The 18,726-nt window shown below is 37.5% G+C and overlaps 2 protein-coding genes across 3 annotated transcripts; both read left to right on the forward strand.

The window, feature by feature from the left end:
* Positions 1-1,241: 1,241 nt before the first annotated feature.
* LOC107785335 (uncharacterized) lies at positions 1,242-10,230 on the forward strand. The gene is made up of 3 exons (XM_075250539.1): positions 1,242-1,698; positions 7,479-7,757; positions 8,899-10,230. The coding sequence occupies exons 1-3, from the start codon at positions 1,423-1,425 to the stop codon at positions 9,997-9,999; spliced, it is 1,656 nt and encodes a 551-aa protein (XP_075106640.1). The 5' UTR covers positions 1,242-1,422; the 3' UTR covers positions 10,000-10,230.
* A 1,341-nt stretch (positions 10,231-11,571) lies between these two features.
* Positions 11,572-18,205, forward strand: LOC107828537 (zinc finger CCCH domain-containing protein 41). Of its 2 annotated transcripts, XM_075250541.1 has the most exons (6): positions 11,626-11,849; positions 12,556-12,643; positions 14,123-14,954; positions 15,053-16,207; positions 16,738-17,088; positions 17,614-18,205. In XM_075250541.1, exons 3-6 carry the CDS (start codon positions 14,220-14,222, stop codon positions 17,992-17,994), a joined length of 2,622 nt encoding a protein of 873 aa, XP_075106642.1. In that variant the 5' UTR covers positions 11,626-11,849; positions 12,556-12,643; positions 14,123-14,219; the 3' UTR covers positions 17,995-18,205. The 2 variants fall into 2 exon arrangements, with proteins under 2 accessions (XP_075106641.1, XP_075106642.1); XM_075250540.1 differs by lacking the exon at positions 12,556-12,643 and having other exon boundaries at positions 11,572-11,849.
* The last annotated feature ends 521 nt before the right edge of the window (positions 18,206-18,726 follow it).

Below are 18,726 nucleotides of genomic sequence, written 5' to 3' on the forward strand. Positions count from 1 at the left end.
TTTAATGCCTTAATGGTAGTGTATACCATAAATACCTATTTTGCTATAAAAAATAAAAGATAGTTATAGAAAATAATATTTTAAAAGAGTTTTGATTTATAATAAATAGGGTGTAAACCTTTTTTATAAGAGGTAAAATTTCCAAAAATATTTTGGTTATTTCAGGAAACGAGTTTCCCGAAGGCAAGCCCAGTTTCATTCTAGTTTGGGGTTTTATCACTTTTAGCCCGTGCCAGAAACTATTTACATTGGATATCCAAAAAAGTGTACAAATTTTGTATTATATATATATATATATATATATATATATATATATATATATATATCATTTTGAGAATGGCTATACAATATGAGAAACTTACACAAATGTCCCAAATAAGTTTCAACTTACCAACTTTTAGCCATTAATCATAGACTTATCAAAACTAGCCAAACACATATAAAAATTGAAAAACCAAATAAATAAGGTTCGTTCTCTCAAAGAATCATATGCAAAAATCTCCTTCCACATTTTTAAGCGTGATTAGCAACATTAGATGCAAGTCAGAAAAGAATTTCATGGATTAAGTAGCAAATAAGGTGATGAAATACAAAAAAAAGATACAATATTAAAAAAATCTAAGCAAAAAATGAACTTTTTCAATGGGTATAGTTGAAATTCATTGAAAACATATAGATAAGTCAATATACAAAATTTGATGAAGATTGTAGGTGATTTGGACGGATTTTGTATCAAAATTTGTAACTAAATTGAGTTCAAAAAATTCTTCTGCGACACCTGTATCAAACATGTATCACGCATGTATTTCACATATAGATATACATGGATATACATGTGATACACAATTGATACAACTATGATACACTAATGATACACATATCATTTTTTTCATGTTCAGTTTTTACTTCGAATTTTCAATTCAAACCACCTCAAAACTTCACCAAATTATTCCAAAACCGAGATTCAAGCTCCTTAAAATGTACCCAATCTATTATAATAACACCCACAAAAAAAAAGTAAAAACTTGATCTTTTTTTGTTATAAATAGCTAATTGGCTAATATTAGTAATATTTTATGATTTGGCCAATTTTTATAATGAGCTACTTATAAATGGACATAGGTGGTAGTTTCCCATACAATGTCACTTCAGATTAGGCCCAAGTAAATCGACGTTTCAGATTAAGCCCATATAGAGCCCACAATTAGGAACCGGATTCAAAACGTCCACCGAGAAGCGACAGCGACTTTGTCATCTTCAATTCATTTCTCAGAGGCAACTTCGTAAGAAACCCAAATAGGTAAACAAAGCAAACCAAAGCTTTCACTTCAATTCCATATCTACAAGTATAAATTCGATCAACTACTAATCGTCCACAAATTTGCGAACACTTTATATTTTTACATGATATAAACACATCAGATGAATACATCGCAGTACATGGATAAACAGATCATGGATCTATCCAATTCACAGAACAACAATAATGACTTCATCGATCTTGTTAATCCTCAAGTGGACCATCACATTAGCGGCGATCCGAAGAAAGAAGATATTGTTCCCAGTTACGAATTTCATCCAATTCGCCCAATTGGATCGTCATCGCCCAAGTCTAACGTTGATTCTAGTAATGTTGGGGCTGCAGCTAGGGCTTGGAATTCTGCTGATTCCAAAAACAATACTGAGAGTAGCATCAGAGTAATCCCTAATGCCTTCTCTATATCTATTTGCAATTTTGCATGCATACATTTATTTGTTATAAATTCTGAGGCGGATCTAAGATTTGACTTACTGGGTACAGACTATTGCAACAACGGTTTGTTTATGTGGGCTAATTAGTTAGTTAGTTAGTGTGTGTATTCAGATTCAGAATTTGAACTTTATGGGTTCGAGTTTGGGATTCTACCACAATTCATTTGATTTAATGTGTTTGAAATACTAATTTAGTGGACACATATAGAAGTCCGAGCCATGGTTACATATATAGGTGAATTTGCTATTATAGTTCAAAATGGTCTCTGCTGCTATAGAATTGATCAGCTCAAATGTGTGGAAGGATTTATGTGTCGTTATATCTTGCATTATGACGTATAAAGCTAAAGTAATGCAAGGTAATTTGTATTAAGAGTTGTTGCAAACAAGGAAACTTATTAGGCATATTCAGTATCTAACCAAGAAGGATAAGTGAATTGCAGGGTAAGGGGAGGGGGAAGGGAGGGATTATTGCATTCCTAAGCTGGCCTATTATGGCAAGTGCCCTGTTGTGCATCAATTTCTACACTCTACTACGATTAAAGAAGTTCTAATTTAGTTGAAGAAGAATCAACTAAGTTACTCAGCATATAACACCAACGCTTTTAGTAGCCCTGTTTTTTCCTCATGAAAGAAATCTGGCCTGTTGATCCTTTTTCTCTCTAGAATCTCTTTTGATGTTTTATGTATCTCTAATTATACAATACTAGCGAGAAAAGTTCATTTTTGTGGCTTCTCTTAGCATGTGCCCACTGTGCTCCTCCTATCTGGATTCCCACGACACAGAGCAGGCTAGTCAGTGTTTCTGACTTTTAATTTGTCTATTGCCAAGATGTAGATTCTCAATTAGTATTTTTGGTAAGAGAAGTTAATGCTTGGGGCTTCTCCTTACATGCTATTTGCATGTGCGTAACTAGTTACCATGGGACTTTTGAGCAGGGGGTCAAATCGGCAGCTTGGGTCAAATTTGGATGGGTTTAGACAAGTTGAGTCAATCAATGTGCCATTGTCGAGCCCAGTGTTTTTGAGAACGCGAAGCGCAAAAAAGCGACAAGGGCTCGCCTCGCTTCAAAAGCGAAGCGCACGCTTTATTAAAGTGAAGCGCAATTCTTAAAAAGCATAATGTAAAATTATAAATAATCAAAAACTTCAATTTAAATACTTAAAAGTAGGTACTAGGTACCACCAAATCATCCACAAACCATAGGACAAGCAAAATCAAAGCTACTAAATTACTATAATCAACATCTTATTCTTCTACTCTTCTTCTTCTTCTTCAAGATTGTCAAAATCTTGAATTCCTCTATTATCTTCATATTGCTCGTCATCTTCTTCTTCCCCCTCCTCTTCATGATCACTTTCATCTTCATCAATTAGGGATAGGGATCGACTTGTAGTAGCCACACTTTTTCCCTTCCTAATAGAGCTTGAACTTGGAGTATATCTCCTTAAATCATAAGGATTCTCCCCAACTCCACTACCAACCGCAACATCACCCCAAGTGAAATCGGAGTCGCCTTCAAATACTTCTTCATCTTCACAATTTTCGGGGACTCCGGTTAGCCACTCATTAGCCTCATCAATATTATCCAAAAGAATTGGATCTATTATATTGCGGTGGTTGTAGCGACGCCCCAATGCTCTATTGTATTTTATGAACACTAGATTATGGAGGCGCTTCAATGTTAGTCGATTCCTCTTCTTTGTATGAATCTGCAAAAAAGATGTGTCAACTAATTAGTAGGAGTTTGGACAATTGAGATATAATTTACTGTATCTCAAAACACGAAATAATTCTTTTTATTTCTCACGTGTTCAAAAACACTCCAGTTCCTTTCACATCCGAATGAGCTACAAGTTAAGCTTAGAACTTTGATGGCGAAAGCCTGTAACTCCGGAGTCTCTACACCATATTAGTCCCACCATTCAACTATAGAAGTCAAAAAAATGTTCAAGAGTTAATAAGTATAAAAAATACATTGAAGTTAGAGCTATAAAATATAGAAACACTTGGTCACCTGGCGACTTTGTCGTTCTTTGTTTAATAGCAAGTCGGAGCTTAAAAGGTCCTTCAGCTGCCTTGTAAGTAGCAAGCTGATCTACTATCTTTTCTTGCAAGTCTTCATCTGGGGTCAACTTGATAACAAGTTGATGGAATCCTATCCACACTTCTTTAAAAGAGTGATGGGTTCAGAATAAGTCCAGCTGCATGCAAAGGTCTATGAAGTTGCTCATTCCATCTTGCATCAATGATATGAAAGACCTTTGCATATTTCTGCTCATCACTGAATGATGCTTGAATAGCCTCCTTGGCCCTATTCATAGCTTCATAGAGGTAGTTCATTGGTGGTTTTTTCTCCCCATCCACCAAACGGAGTACTTTAACCAAAGGGCAACCAATTTTAAGAGTATGAAGGACATTATTCCAAAAAGAATAAGAAATAATGCGTGCAACCTCTTTCCCCGCACTTTCCTTTGCAAATTTACTCTTGCTCCATTCCTCTGAAGTGACCATCTTTCTTAAATTGTCTTTTTGCAAGTGGATACTATGCAAAGTCAAGAAAGCAGTGGCGAACCTTGTCTTATCCGGTTTCACCAAATTTTTTTGCATGGTGAATCTTCTCATCATATTCAATAACAAGGGCCGCTGAGAAATATAAGAATGTACCCTAACGCCCTGACCAAAAATTGTAGAGAAGGGTTTTTCCTTGAAAATGTCCCCGAACATAAGTTGATACAATGAGCCGCACATGGAGTCCAATAGATATTCTTGTACGCTCCTTCAATCATGCCACCCGCTTTCACATTTTCACTTGCATTATCAGTGACCACTTGAACAACTTTGCTTGGACCAATCTTTTCGATGGTGTTCTGAAACAAGGTGAACATTTTGATGTGGTCAGTGGATGAGTCGCTAGCATCAATGGACTCAAGAAACAAACTTCCCCGGGGAGAATTCACCAACACATTAATAATCATTTTTCCGTTCTTGCTGTCCACTTATCCATCATAATGGAGCAGCCGTACTTGTTCCACACAACTTTATGCTCCTCAACAATTTTACTAGTCTCCTCCACTTCCTTATTTAGATAAGGACCTCTTATTTCATGGTAAGTGGGAGGCTTCATTCCAGGTCCGTATTGACCAACGACCTCAATAAAGTCTCCAAAAGTGTCATAGTTGACACAATTGAAGGGGAGCCCAGCATCATAGACCCATCGTGCAAAAGCTCTAACTGCACGATCCCTCAAAATGTCTTTAGAAATTTTTTGTACATCTTTTCCACCGCCCTTTGCTTCCGGCTTCTTTGAGAAGTAGCAATCTATAGGACCTTTAGTCGATGATCCATGGCTTGACCCATCTCTTCCCCGTTTTGTTGGAAGTGACAATTCTTCAATATCATCATCATCAAGATTGGTTGATGAACCATTTGATTTTTTTGCTCCTTCTTCTTCTCAACAAAATTCTTTATTTCTTCCCTCACCTCCGGTGGACATTTCGGACAACTTGTGACGTTTCTATCGCCACCAATTAGATGGTATTTAAAGCGATAAATTCCACCCGTTGTAATCTTGTTGCAAAACTTGCATACAACATTTGTATTCTTCTCATTAACTCTCTAGCCATATCGCCAAGCCGGGTCTTTCTCTTTCAAACTTTGAGACATTTATATAAACTGAAATATACATTTAATCAATAAGCAAAAACATAAAAATACATATAATATATATAATAATTAATTATATAAACTGAAATATACATTTAAAAAATCACATAAACTAAGAATAATACATATATATAATTAATTTTATATGCTGAAATATAATAATAATTTAATTTTATATGCTGAAATATAATAATAAATGAAATACATATAATAATTAAATATATATGCTGAAATATACACAAACGAAAAGGAAAAAGAAAGAAAAAATGGTTCCTTACTCTGTTCTGGACTGGAGAAACAGAGAGAGAAAGAAAGAAGAAGAAGAAGAAGAATGAAAAAATAACGTGAAGAACTGAAGAAGAAAGGAGAAGAAAGAAAAAAGAAAAAAACGAGAAGAACTGAAGAAGAAAGGAGAAGAAATTACCTGGGTCGAGTCGCGAGAAGAACTGAAGAAGGGAGAAGTGTTCGAGCCTTCGAGGTCGACTGGTCGAGCGACTGAAGAAGATGGAACCCTAGCTTTTGTTTTGAGCCTCTGTTTTTGTTCGAGCCTCTGTTCGTGAAGGGGATTGAGGTTTTTTGTCGATTTAGGGTCTGTTTTGTCTCAGACCCAATGTTTTTTTTTTTTAAAAAAAGAACCCCCTGTGCTTTTTTCACAAAAGTGATCGCTTCATCGCTTTCTCTGCTTCCTTGCTTCATCGCTTTTTCCGGTGAAGCATGCGCTTCTGAAGATCGAGTCGCCTCAAGGAGCTGGAAGCGACACTGTGTCGCGTTGCGTCGTTTCGCGCTTTAAGCGACGAAGCACACACTTTTCTGTACATTGGTCGAGCCCACACAAACTTTTGCCTATTTCTTCACAGGACCGACTATCTTTCAACAAACCCGATAGATAGTATTTTGAAACAAATTTTTACATGAGGAACAAGAACCACAAAGAGAAATCGCTAAGCAGACTAGGAACAGAAGAAAAACAAGTTGAATCCACTAATCAACTGTTGTCGGGCTTGGTCGTGGTCGTAGCTCCATCCCTGGTAGAGAGGTAGATCCAAGAATTTAAGAAGATGGATGCACTGCTTCCGACTACAGAAGTTGGACTAGAGAAGAAAGACGGAAAATAGCAATTTTTCCCAGAAAAAAATGGGTTTTACGACAAACATGTAAAGATTTTATATTTTTCAATACTTAACACCATTTATAGATAACTGATTAGTAACATAGGTAAGATGACAAGTGAACTTGTGAAAAAGAAAGAAAAAAATAAAAGAGAAGAAAAGATCATCTTAGAGAAAGACCACAAATGTTATATCACTATTAGTTTAATGGTACCTTACAACACTTTTACATTATTAAAATATGAAGGCCCAAGCATAATATTCTACTAGTTTATAAGAGCTGTATTTTGAAAACGGTAAAGAAATAAGTCATGTTAAGAGGTTTCAACCCCTTTACGCAAATGCAGGTTGTTAATTCCTTGACCAACCACACGTCTTTGTTTAGTGCACCACATGCCTTTGTTTTATTGGGTTCCCAAGGATAGTATTGATGTGATCTATGAGAATCGTGTACAACATAGTATAGAACTTGGGGACTGAGCATGGGTTCACAGGAACCCAAAGCTTGAACGTGGATCCGCAACTGCCGGGTAGCGTGAGAAGGAGAGAAGAGAAGGTGCGACATATATATGTGTGTGTGTAGATAGATAGATTATTGCTATTTTCATTTTTCACGGGTTCTCTGGGGTTAGATCTTCAATATCCTAACGAGTCGACTTGGGTCGTCATAATAGTTCAAATTGATCCAACTTTTTAGACGGATAGCCCAAGCTATCCAGTTAATATTATTTTACTTGCTCAACACCATATGTGAATTCTACACCATTTTTCAGTTAATGGGGTTCTTTTGTATTTACGTTTCTACTTCTGTGCAGAATTATGGTTCTCTTGACTCGACTGAAGCTGCCAAAGTTAATATTATTTTACTTGCTCAACACCATATGTGAATTCTACACCATTTTTTTCAGTTAATGGGGTTCTTTTGTATTTACGTTTCTACTTCTGTGCAGAATTATGGTTCTCTTGACTCGACTGAAGCTGCCAAAGCTATTGTGGAGAAAGATTTGAGCAGTGTTTATTCATCTTTGTTATCGGAAATTGATCACACAGTTAAGAAGTATGCCGATAATCTTCTGCATGCAATGGAGGGAGTAAGTGCTCGGCTATCACAATTAGAAACTAGAAGTCGCCAGATTGATAACTCTGTTGATGAACTTAAGTTGTCTGTTGGTAACAACCACGGAGTCACTGATGGAAAATTGAGACAGTTGGAAAATATACTCAGACAGGTATCTGCAGTTCTTAGATTTATCATCTTGTTTCAATTAAGTTGCTCTTGATTTGGCACCAAAATGAAATATATCAAACTGCTCTAGAGTTGGGTATGTGTATGCTGCTTCTATGTTTCTTTCGTTGTTGAATAGACTAACTAGTATCTTTAGCACTTTTCAGTAGTTGTCCTTAGAATGAGAAATGCAAGCGAAGTGCCCCTTTTACCCTTGTTTCAAGACCACGGTCTTCGTGTCTTTATGTTATTTCCTCTTACCTCATCTATTTTTACCTATGCTGAGTACTGCAATATAGTTATACTTCTGACTTCTGGTATATACACTATGAATTGTTTCCTCAGAGGTTTAATTGTCTCTTTGTTTAATGACAGTGCAAGGACACCTTGATCCATGTATATAGATCTATTTATTTAAAAAAAAACATGTTTTTAAATCTAAAACTTTTAGATGCTGGAGAACCTTGGTACAACTCAATGACATGCGGGGAAAAGGGAGTGCTCATTAAGCACTGCATATCAATTACTACAAATTAAGTTGCATTGGGAGGTTGTGAATCGTTCTCTATTTGCTTCAGGTGATGATTTCAGTTCTGGAAGTCATTTGTGCCCTTGCTAGCTTTCTCCTTTGTGATATCAATTCACCCTGGCTTGTAGTGGGATGATCATTTTGAAGTCTTTGGTAAAAACTAATTTATCAAAATTTTGGAAAAAGCACGCATAATATTTAGGATATCATTCTGGTGGCGTGATGAACGGTATTATCATAAGGCTGATTGGTGATTATTTGGTGAGATAATTTTTCCATCTTGTCTGCTTTGCGCTTGACCCAGACCCCGCTATGTGGGATTATACTGGGAATGTTGTTGTTGCATCTGCTTTGCGCCAGAGAATGATGAAAAATTTGATATCCCATCAGTAAAGGATGAATTTTTATGTTTAATCTGGCGTGATGTATTCTTTTCCTTTTTGTTCTATCATGATGGTTGGAGGAATGTCTTAAATTAAGTCTGGCCTTGTATGTCTTCTCCCTCTCTCCCCTCCCCCCCTTCCCCCTCCCCCCACCCCAACCCTCATTTTTTTTTTTTTTTTTTGGTGTTATCAAGATGGATTGTTAGCTGCTTGTTTTATTAATTATCATGTAGGTGCAAGATGGTGTTCAGGTGATAAGAGATAAACAGGAAATAATGGATGCTCAGCTGCAGCTCATGAAATCGCAAGCTCCAAAGGTTGAGCAGGAAGCAGAAACCCACAATACTACACATAAGGATTCATCCCAACCTACAGCATCTGCTCCTCTTCAATCCCACCAGCAATTTCCTCATGTTGCTCTTACACAACCACCTTCTACCGTACCTCCTCCAAATGCTCCTCCGCCCCCTCCTCAACAGAATCCGCCATACCAAGTTCAACTTCAGAACCAGTTTCCTCAGAATCCAATTCCCTCCCATCCTCAGTCAGAAGCTTATTATCCCCCGGCTGGTCAAGCACCGGAAAACTTAAGTCAGCAGTACCAACTGCCTGCACCACAGCAGCATCAGACTCCACCACCACCTCCACATCAGCAATATCAGTCTACCCCTCCGCCAATGTACTCTCAGCCACCTCCACCTGCTCAACCACAACCCCCTCATTCCTCTGTTAATCCCTCACAACCTCAACCTCTAGTAGGCCATCATCGTGAAGAGACACCTTTTGTACCATCCCAGAATTATCCACCACCAAGCATCCGCCAACCTCCTCATCCATCAAGTGGAGCCCCTCCATCCCAGCAGTTATATGCAGCTCCCCCTAATATGTTTGAGCCCCCACCTAGCAGACCTGGTCCCGGATATTCTGGTGTATATCCAACATCCTCTGTGCATGGAGAACCTTATCCTTATAGCAGTTCCCCAGGTCAGTATGGCAGTGGCTCCTCAATGAAACCACCACAAGTTAACTTACCTGCAATGGGCCAGAGTGGTGGAAGTGGCTATCAGCAGCTCCCCACTGCAAGGATATTACCTCAAGCACTACCTACGGCTTCTGCTGTTAGTAGTGGGTCTAGTTCTCCCAGTACTGGTAATAGGGTTCCTATTGATGATGTTGTTGACAAAGTGACGAACATGGGATTTTCAAGAGACCAAGTAAGGGCAACGGTGCGGAGGTTGACTGAGAGTGGACAGGCTGTCGATTTGAATACAGTGTTGGACAAGTTGATGAATGATGGAGACGTTCAGCCACCACGAGGCTGGTTTGGTCGGTAGCATGTATCCTCTTGTTCAAGTTCCTGTATAGAAATCTGAGTTCAATGTCTAAATTTGCAAAAATTACTTTGCTTGGATTTAAGCGGCATTCTTTACTGGTTTAACGTTCTGCTTCTGACTGCTGAAACTTTATTCTTGTGCTCGCGAGACAGATTTGTTAATGTGTTTTGCTTTTTCCTTTCTTTTTTCTTGTACAGGACCTAAAAATTACTTTCATTTCCTTCTGCTCAACTGTGTTTCACTTTGTATCATACCCAATTTTTCTTCTTTTTAATTCTTATTTCAGTTCCTGCATGTTTCTTGTTTTTAATAATTCGAATAACAATAATTACACACCCAGCACTTTCTTTAGAACAGTAACTCAAATTGTAGTACGAGCTTATGATATAGGTTTAAGTTCGATCCCCCTCTTAGTTCATTAATTTGAACCTTTCTTTTCTAACATCTAAAAATCCATGACAATAAGAAAAAAAAAACATTTAATTGTAAATTGGGTTCCTTCATTTAACGATAAGTAATGCGAAATTTATTAGCCGTCTTTTCTTTTTGGGATGCTACATTCTTTGTTATCATCATTCTTGAATGAAACTAATCTATTCTATGTTAATACCTGTTTGGTAGCACGGTTGGTAGCATAGGTTATATCCAAGGCAATAGCTTGAAATATATTATTACAATAAGTTGGACTTCTAATTTCTGAATATACTTAGTGGGCGTTTGGACAGGTAAAATTCCTAAAAAAGTGAAAAACAAATTCAAGTAAAAATGGTATTTGAAAATTAGAGTTGTGCTTTGACATGAATATAATTTTGGATTGTTTTTGAAGTTTTGTGAGTGATATAAGTGAATTTTGAAAAATAGTTTTTTGGAGTTTTTCAAATTTTCGAAAAATTCCAAAATTCATCTTCAAGTGAAATTTGAAAATTTTATGGCCAAATACTGATTTCCAAAAAAGTGAATTTTTTTTATTGACATAAGAATTTTTTCACTTTTTTTAGAAATCAGTGTTTTGCCATAAAATTTTCAATTTTCACTTGAAGATGAGTTTTGGAATTTTTTGAAAATTTTTAAAACTCCAAAAAATTATTTTTCAAAATTTTCACTCAAATCATTCGCAAAACTTCAAAACTAACCTAAAATTATATTCATGTCCTAATACAACTCTAATTTTCAATTACCATTTTCACTTGAATTTTTTTCCCACCTTTTTTAAAATTTTACAATTCTTATATCCTAACGCCCACTTGTTCACACGTTTATTAACCAAAATGTTAGTTTAGTTAGAATTGAGAAAAATATATTGTTAAACAAAAATATTCTTTTTTGCCTTTAGATTGGTGGTATTAGCACCTTATTCCTATTATTTTGAAGATTCATATCAACATTCTAATAATAAATTAATAAATAGGTGCAAGAGTTAATCAATTTTGGGAAAGTAATAACAAACTGTTTCCCTTTTTTTTTTTTTTTTGTTGATATTTGAAGCAATTTATTAAGTATGTAGCCACGTGGCATCCCCCCCCCCCTCCCCCACACACAAAAAGAAGTAAGATCAGATTAATTCACAATCTCACCAAATAAGATAAACATAATATATTACTGTCACTATTTTGCAAATGAAGAAAACATAGGGGGTTGTACTGTGACCTCAAAACCCTCATTCTCAGGTTTTCTTTGTAGAAAACGAAGAAGAAGACAGAATAATTAAAAAAGGAAAACAGAAATAATAACAGATACATAAATATATTGCGGCCATTATTGAAGCCACACGAAGTATCTCATCGGCGATGTATACAACTTTTAGAAATTCAGACCGGTTAATCGAAACCCTAAAAGGCTCATGTTTAGAGGTTCGGTTCTTTTATCTTTTCTTTTCTTCATTAATTTATTATATTTGGAGCTTAGATGTTGTAATCCAGCTTGATATTCTTTTAATAATTTGATAAGTAATCGTAATTGAGTGACTGTGTTGCATTCGATTTAGTGATTGATTTTTATCTTTATTCGTTTTTACCATTTTGATACTTAAGACTGGAATGATTAGAGCTGGTTCATTTTAAAGAGCTTGCTTCCACTACGTTTTTAGCCAAAGGATTAACCCCCCCCCCCCCCCCAACCAACCAAAAAAACTACCATATTTTTTTGGCTCATCTGCAAATGATTTAATTGGCATTTTATGCCTGTTTCGATTGGCTTGGTTTGTTGCGTTTATCATTAGTCGACACCAAGCTTGATGTTTGCACATATTAGGCCAGGAGTTTTCACGCGCCTTCCCAGGATTCCACGAATGTGCCGTGTGTTAATGTGTCTAGGTTCCTAAAATACAATGACTTTATTGCCAGTACATTACTTCCACCAACTCGTGGTATTTGGATGCTGAAATTTTTTAGGAAAGAATCCAGTATTATCCAATGCAACAATAACTATTATGTCTCAATCCCAAACTCACCAGGTAAATGAGCTAAAGGTGCAAGGTGGAACTATTCTGTTTGTTTAGCTAGTTTAATTGTCGAGTGCTGAATGACAAAAGTATTAACACGGCTTTATCTTTCTTAGAGTTCTGTAGGCTTTGCCAGAGCTTGGTTTGATACACAGCTGGACGTAATTTAGGGTATTTTGTACTTGAGTCATTTTTTTTGAGAAGGTAACATATTCCATTTTAACTTTATTATTGGCTGCTAATGTCGTGGTCTGGAATTATATGCCTGTCCCATTATGAAAAATAATATGATTACTGTACTCACTATTGAATTGATTGAGCTGTGTGCAATCATTGGGAGGTCCATGAAATAATGATTCTATTGGATTGGATAAAGACATGTCAAAATGAGTTAGAAAACTGCGATGTAGTGGGTGTAACCATTGTAGCTCATATTGGGGATTGAGTTAGCTAACTAGCAGAACACCCTCACCTTCCACCATGTGGGAAGAGAGTTCAAATCCCATAAACAGCATTGGCTTCAAGCCTCCCTGATATAGTAATAAAAAAATTAAAAGAGAAAATCTTAGCATGTTCTATCCAATGATTTATGTTGTTTCACCAGTTTTAAAAACTCTACGTGCAAAGTATGTTGAAGATATATATGATTGTTGAGGATGCCCCCAGGGCTTTGGTCTAGCGGGTGATATGTGGGTCAGGCACACTTGCCAAATTTGTCTCGATACGCTTTCTTTTTGACACGGTGCTCTGAGCATGATCTGGGTATATAATTCAACGTCTTTGAATGGCCAAAACTTCAATATGTTTAACATTCAGGTAACTGCTAATGACTGAAGACTAAATGTTTTTGTTCTCATGGTGAAAGAAAGCTTCCATAGTTTATGAATATCATGTCCACCTTGGTATTCTTGCCTAGGAAGAAAACATTCATTAGTCTTTGAATCGAACTTGCAAGTCTGTGCATTCAGTTACATGGATGTCCTTTGACAGTCTTTTGGAACTATGCACATGCACCAGGTATCGCGTGATAGCTGATTGTGTCATTTTCTTTTTGGATGGATGTCGTGATAGTTCTTAAAACTATGCTCGTGCATCAGGTATAGCATGATAGCTGGTTGCTTCGTTATCTTTGTTAGATGGATGTCATGTGATAGTTTCTTGAAACTATCATTAGTAGCTTCAAGAAACTACTATCGCGTGATAGATGCACATGCACCAGGTATCGCGTGATAGCTGATTGTGTCATTTTCTTTTTGGATGGATGTCGTGATAGTTCTTAAAACTATGCTCGTGCATCAGGTATAGCATGATAGCTGGTTGCTTTGTTATCTTTGTTAGATGGATGTCATGTGATAGTTTCTTGAAACTATGCACATGCATCAGGTATCACATGATATCTGGTAGTGTCATTAGTAGCTTCTACAGCTCGAAGAAGCTCAATGTCATGTCATTTGGGGTATGTTTTATTACTCTTTTTCTGGGTTATCCTCTTCTCCAGATTGTTTGGATGAAGTAGGAAGAAACTTCTATAGGTTTCATGTGATTCAAGCCAACTAGTTCCTGATGCAGGAAAGTCCTACTTGTATTTTCTGTGCCTTCATGGAATTATGAAATACATCTTCTCATTTTCAGCGTGAACTGCAATTATTTATACCTTCCCCTTTGTTGATCCCCCCTTTTCAGGCAGTAGTAACTTTGTAGGTGATGATGGCAATCGAACTAGTTTGATTATCTCATGTAGATGAGGTAAAAGTTTCTATACAAGCAAGGTTGTCGACTCATGGAGCTTAAAGTTTCATCTCCAAAGCTGGTATTTTCAACTTCTGATTGCAATAGTGATCCCGAGGAGAAAGAAATTAGTGAAGATGATGATGATGATCGTAATCATAAACATCGTAGAAAGGATACACGTTCACAATCTACAGAGACAGAAGCTCTTGACCCAGCTTTAAGGAGACCATTCAGGAAACGGAACAAGCCGTTTGAAAATGGACATCCTTACCAGGAAGGAGATTCTCACTCGAGTGATACTAGGTTTGGGAAAAGACGAGGAATGGGTTCTTTTTCCAGGACACCTTCAGATTCATATCAGATGATGAGGCTAAATCAGTCCCTGTCTGGTCATGCTGGTCCTGGTAGGGGTCGAGGAAGAGAATCTGGTGCTTGGGGTCCGTGTGAATCTAGGTTCAGCACTATTGATATTGCGTCTCAATTTGTTCCACAAGGCCCTATTAATCCTCTTCTTTATACTGGAAGGGGGCCGCAAAATGTTTCCAGTGGACAGGGTGCGCCTTGGAATGCGTTTGGAATAGTTCCAGCAATACCTAATGGTGGTCTTGATACACTTCATACCCTTGGTTTACAGGGAACGCTTAGAACGTCCTTGAATCCTGCCATGACTATGGGCATTCCAAGGCAAAGGTGTAGAGACTTTGAGGAGCGTGGTTTTTGCCTAAGAGGAGATATGTGCCCTCTGGAGCATGGAGTAAATCGCATCGTTGTTGAAGATGTTCAGGTAGGCGTCTCAGCTGACAAATATTTGTATTTATCTTGTTCATTAAATTCAATGTCCTTAGGCACATTGATTCTGACTTTTTGTTTTCCAAATTGCAGAGCCTTTCTAAGTTTAATCTTCCTGTTTCACTTCCCGGTGCTCATATGGTGGGACCAGCTACTGCACAAGGATCTTTACCTGCAATAGGCCCCTCAAGCTCATTGGCTAATAAAGCTTTACATAACAAAAGTATCAACCCTCCAGTGATTGATAATGGATTAGGTTTGACTGATACTTTTGGTGGTGGTTCTGTGGCTGGGGGAGCTGATTTCTATGATCCTGATCAGCCTCTATGGTCAAATGATCATCCTGAAAATTCAGCAGCACTTGTGGATGTAAATCGGTCTAAAATTGATGATACAGGGCCGATGCTGGATGCAGACTCCTCTGATCAGGATCAGGTTGCGGTTTGTGATGGCTTTAAACTTGAGCGTCTAGATAGAGATGCTGGAGCAGCTTCAGGATCTCAAAGTGTGTGGGAAAGAACCAGTAGGTCTAAACATAAGTTGCAATCATTCAACAGCACTCAGGGTGTAAACCGTCATGGTAAGCAAACAAATGTAGATACCATAGACCCGCAAATGATGGAATCATCTTCAGAGCCCCAAAGTAGTTCTGGACTCAATATGCGAAAACCATCTCAAAAGGCACTCCGTACTCTATTTGTAAGTGGGATTCCGCAGAAAGACAACAAACCAGAAGCTCTTCTTTCACACTTTCAAAAATTCGGGGAGGTTATCGACATTTACATCCCGATGAATGGTGAACGAGCTTTTGTTCAATTTTCTAAGAGGGAAGAAGCTGAGGCTGCTTTAAAAGCACCAGATGCTGTGATGGGCAACCGCTTTATAAAGCTTTTCTGGGCAAACAGGGATAGCATTATGGATAATGGAGCAAGTGGTCCTAGTAATTTTCCATTAGCTCCCCGCGGTGGGACACCCAGTACGGTTCCACCCCATCTATTGGTTCCTCATAAAAGGAAAGACAATCTGCAGACTGTAGCCCGAAAAACTGCTGAACATGGTACTGTTGCTCCGTTAGCCACCTCTGATCTGCCCAAGCCTGTGGCTCAGAATGGTCTCAAAACTACACCACCTTTGAAGAGAAAACTGGAAACTTTAGAACTTCTGAAGGAAGAAATGCGCAAGAAGCAGGAGATGCTTGAGCAAAAGCGTAATGAGTTCCGACGCAAGTTGGATAAACTTGAGAAGCAAGTAATGGCCTCTTCTTAATATCAAAATAATAATAATTATTGTTTAAGCTTATAATCTCGCAATTACGGCTGCTTTACTTTTATGCTCGTCTTGTGAACTTAAAAATGTACCATTACATTCTCAGCCGGCATTTTTGCTGGTGTTGTCTGATTAGGTTCCTCATTGTTAATTTAGATGAGAAGTGGAAATTGGGGATCAATTTGGCTGCAGAATTTCGCTGTTATATCTTCCAAATAAAGTAATTGCTTGTGTAACATCAAATTGATCTTATATCTGCGGTAGTTTATTTGTTTACCTCCCAGTGTATGGTGATACAACTTCATTGATCTTTTTTTTTTTTTTTTTTTGTGTGGTTAATATTGGTCCGAAATGAGTTAGGTTAAATGGAGCTACACAGTCCGTGAAGATTCATATAGTCAGATCCCAACTTGCTTTGGATTCCCTTAGTAGTTGTTGTAAATATAACTTCTTTATTGTAAAAGCAACTGGCAGTTGAAACCCCCTTTTCTTCTGCGTCCTTTGTTATGCAGGCTGTGGGTGTGAAAGATGAAGCAGCGCCAGATCAGGCTATGAACAAACCAAAGGGAGGAGGAACAGTTTCCAACTCTGGTAAAGTGGAAAATTCAAGTCCCGTAGAACCTAGTAACACTGTGTCATCACCACCATCTGAAGCAACACCAGATAGTAGATCTACAGAGAATGCCGAACGCACTTGTTCAAAATCATCTTCGACTGTTGCACCGCGTGAAGCTTCGAACTTGAAGCAGTCAATTCGTCCATTGGCACCGGTGGGCGCACCTTTTATCTCAAATAGATACAAACTAGATAACCGGCCCACCGCATTCAAGATCCTTCCACCTCTACCAAGTGCTCTGGCAAACGTAATCTCTCTAACTCACTTCAGATAATTGCTATTTGTAAGAGATTCTTTCACAAGAGAAAAAGAATGCGGATATGCCTTTCTTTGTTTTCCCTATGCTGTTATGCTTTTTCCCTGACATGTTCTTTCACGTTTTAGACTTGAAATATGTAATATCAGCAAGAGTTTATTCTTTCCACACATATATGTTTTGCTGACTCTTCCAAAGCAAAGGTGTAAGGGTGTAAAACTATGCATATCTCTGCTATAACCTTGTGCTTCTTGTAATGAGGTGTGTTAGGTTGATGGTTTTCAATCTTTATAAATTAATAGTTTTAATTTGTTTTTAATGTACTCATAACTCACATGACTAAAGCAAGAGCACAGGGGGCTGCTGTTTGTTCGCATATTTTCACATCTTTGTTTTTCTGGAATTGGATATGTTTTATCCCCTTTGTCTAGTAAATGGTTCAGGTTAATTTGTAGATTCATTTGCTCTGGTTCCTGTATTCTCATTTATATATTGTAAATAATTTTCTATTTTTAGGTTGACGTCCTGAAGGAGCACTTTTCTACTTTTGGTGATCCTCCTTCTGTTGAGCTGGAGGATTTGGAACCTCAAGATTGTAATAATGGCTCAGAGGTGCAAAATACATCTGCTAGAATATCTTTCCGATCACGTCGTTCTGCTGAAAGAGCATTTCTGAATGGTAAATCCTGGCAAGGCCAAATTCTGCAGCTTATGTGGGTGCAATCCAGTAATCCTGCAAAGGATGTTGGTGTTGGAGAAAATGTTACTCCAGCTTCAAAGCAGCCTTCAGATGCTAATGGGCAATCCAATGCAAAAAATGGCGTGGTTGGTGTACCGGAAGGAAGTGTGGCAGGGAACCATGAACCTGACAATCAAGGAAGAAGAGAAGATGAATGAGATTCAAATCAAGCTCAGCTTCTGCGTCTGGTTAACAGTTAGCTCAATGTGATTGATCATGATGATGGCCTGATTTTAGGAGTTGTACAGCGAGATAAATTTTTAAACCATTTATATGTAATTTTAGGAGTTATTAGTAATCAACAAATTTCAGTTTCAATTTTGCTTTCACATTATCTGCAAAAGTAAAGAAGAATTTTTTGATTCTAAACCAGCTGTCCTGTTTGTAAGCTGTACTGAATTCTCTTTAGTAACTGGATGCTCAGACAGAGTCTAGGATTTACTGCAGTTCTTAAAAGAAAAGAAAAACAGAATTATGAAGATGAGATAGTGCCAGTCATTGTTGGCGTTTTACTTATTTCAAGTGACTTCCCACTGCAGCTTTCTACCAGAATTTGAGTTTCTAGTTCACAAATGTATGAGTTGAGGTGTTCAAATAGGAAAATTTGTTGAGGTGTTCAAATAGGAAAGTTATAAGTTCGTTTACCAAATTGGCAATTGGATTGTAAATTTAAGTGGCCAGGAGGCTATTCTGCCAATTATCATTTTTTTAAAAAATTATTAGGTGTATTGTTATTATCATTGTCATTTTTAGAAAGTCCAGGGAGTTAAACTGGGTAAGAGCATTTATTTATTTTCAAGCCATTTCTCATTCTTTACGGCGCTCAAACCCGAAACATCCTCACAATTTTGAGAAAATGACAATAATAGTCCCTTATTTTTGGAAGTAAG

The sequence above is a fragment of the Nicotiana tabacum genome, chromosome 3, assembly GCF_000715075.1.
Source record: "Nicotiana tabacum cultivar K326 chromosome 3, ASM71507v2, whole genome shotgun sequence".
NCBI classification, from domain to species: domain Eukaryota; kingdom Viridiplantae; phylum Streptophyta; class Magnoliopsida; order Solanales; family Solanaceae; genus Nicotiana; species Nicotiana tabacum.

What these genes read in the sequence shown, in the direction of transcription:
- LOC107785335 (XM_075250539.1), top strand. Translation starts at nt 1,423, where the DNA reads ATGAATACATCGCAGTACATGGATAAACAGATCATGGATCTATCCAAT. An exon ending in ATACTGAGAGTAGCATCAGA is followed by an intron (nt 1,699 to 7,478) that starts GTAATCCCTAAT and finishes ACTTCTGTGCAG; the next exon opens with AATTATGGTTCTCTTGACTC. An exon ending in TGGAAAATATACTCAGACAG is followed by an intron (nt 7,758 to 8,898) that starts GTATCTGCAGTT and finishes ATTATCATGTAG; the next exon opens with GTGCAAGATGGTGTTCAGGT.
- LOC107828537 (XM_075250540.1), top strand. Translation starts at nt 14,220, where the DNA reads ATGGAGCTTAAAGTTTCATCTCCAAAGCTGGTATTTTCAACTTCTGAT. An exon ending in TGGATAAACTTGAGAAGCAA is followed by an intron (nt 16,208 to 16,737) that starts GTAATGGCCTCT and finishes TTTGTTATGCAG; the next exon opens with GCTGTGGGTGTGAAAGATGA. An exon ending in TACCAAGTGCTCTGGCAAAC is followed by an intron (nt 17,089 to 17,613) that starts GTAATCTCTCTA and finishes TTCTATTTTTAG; the next exon opens with GTTGACGTCCTGAAGGAGCA.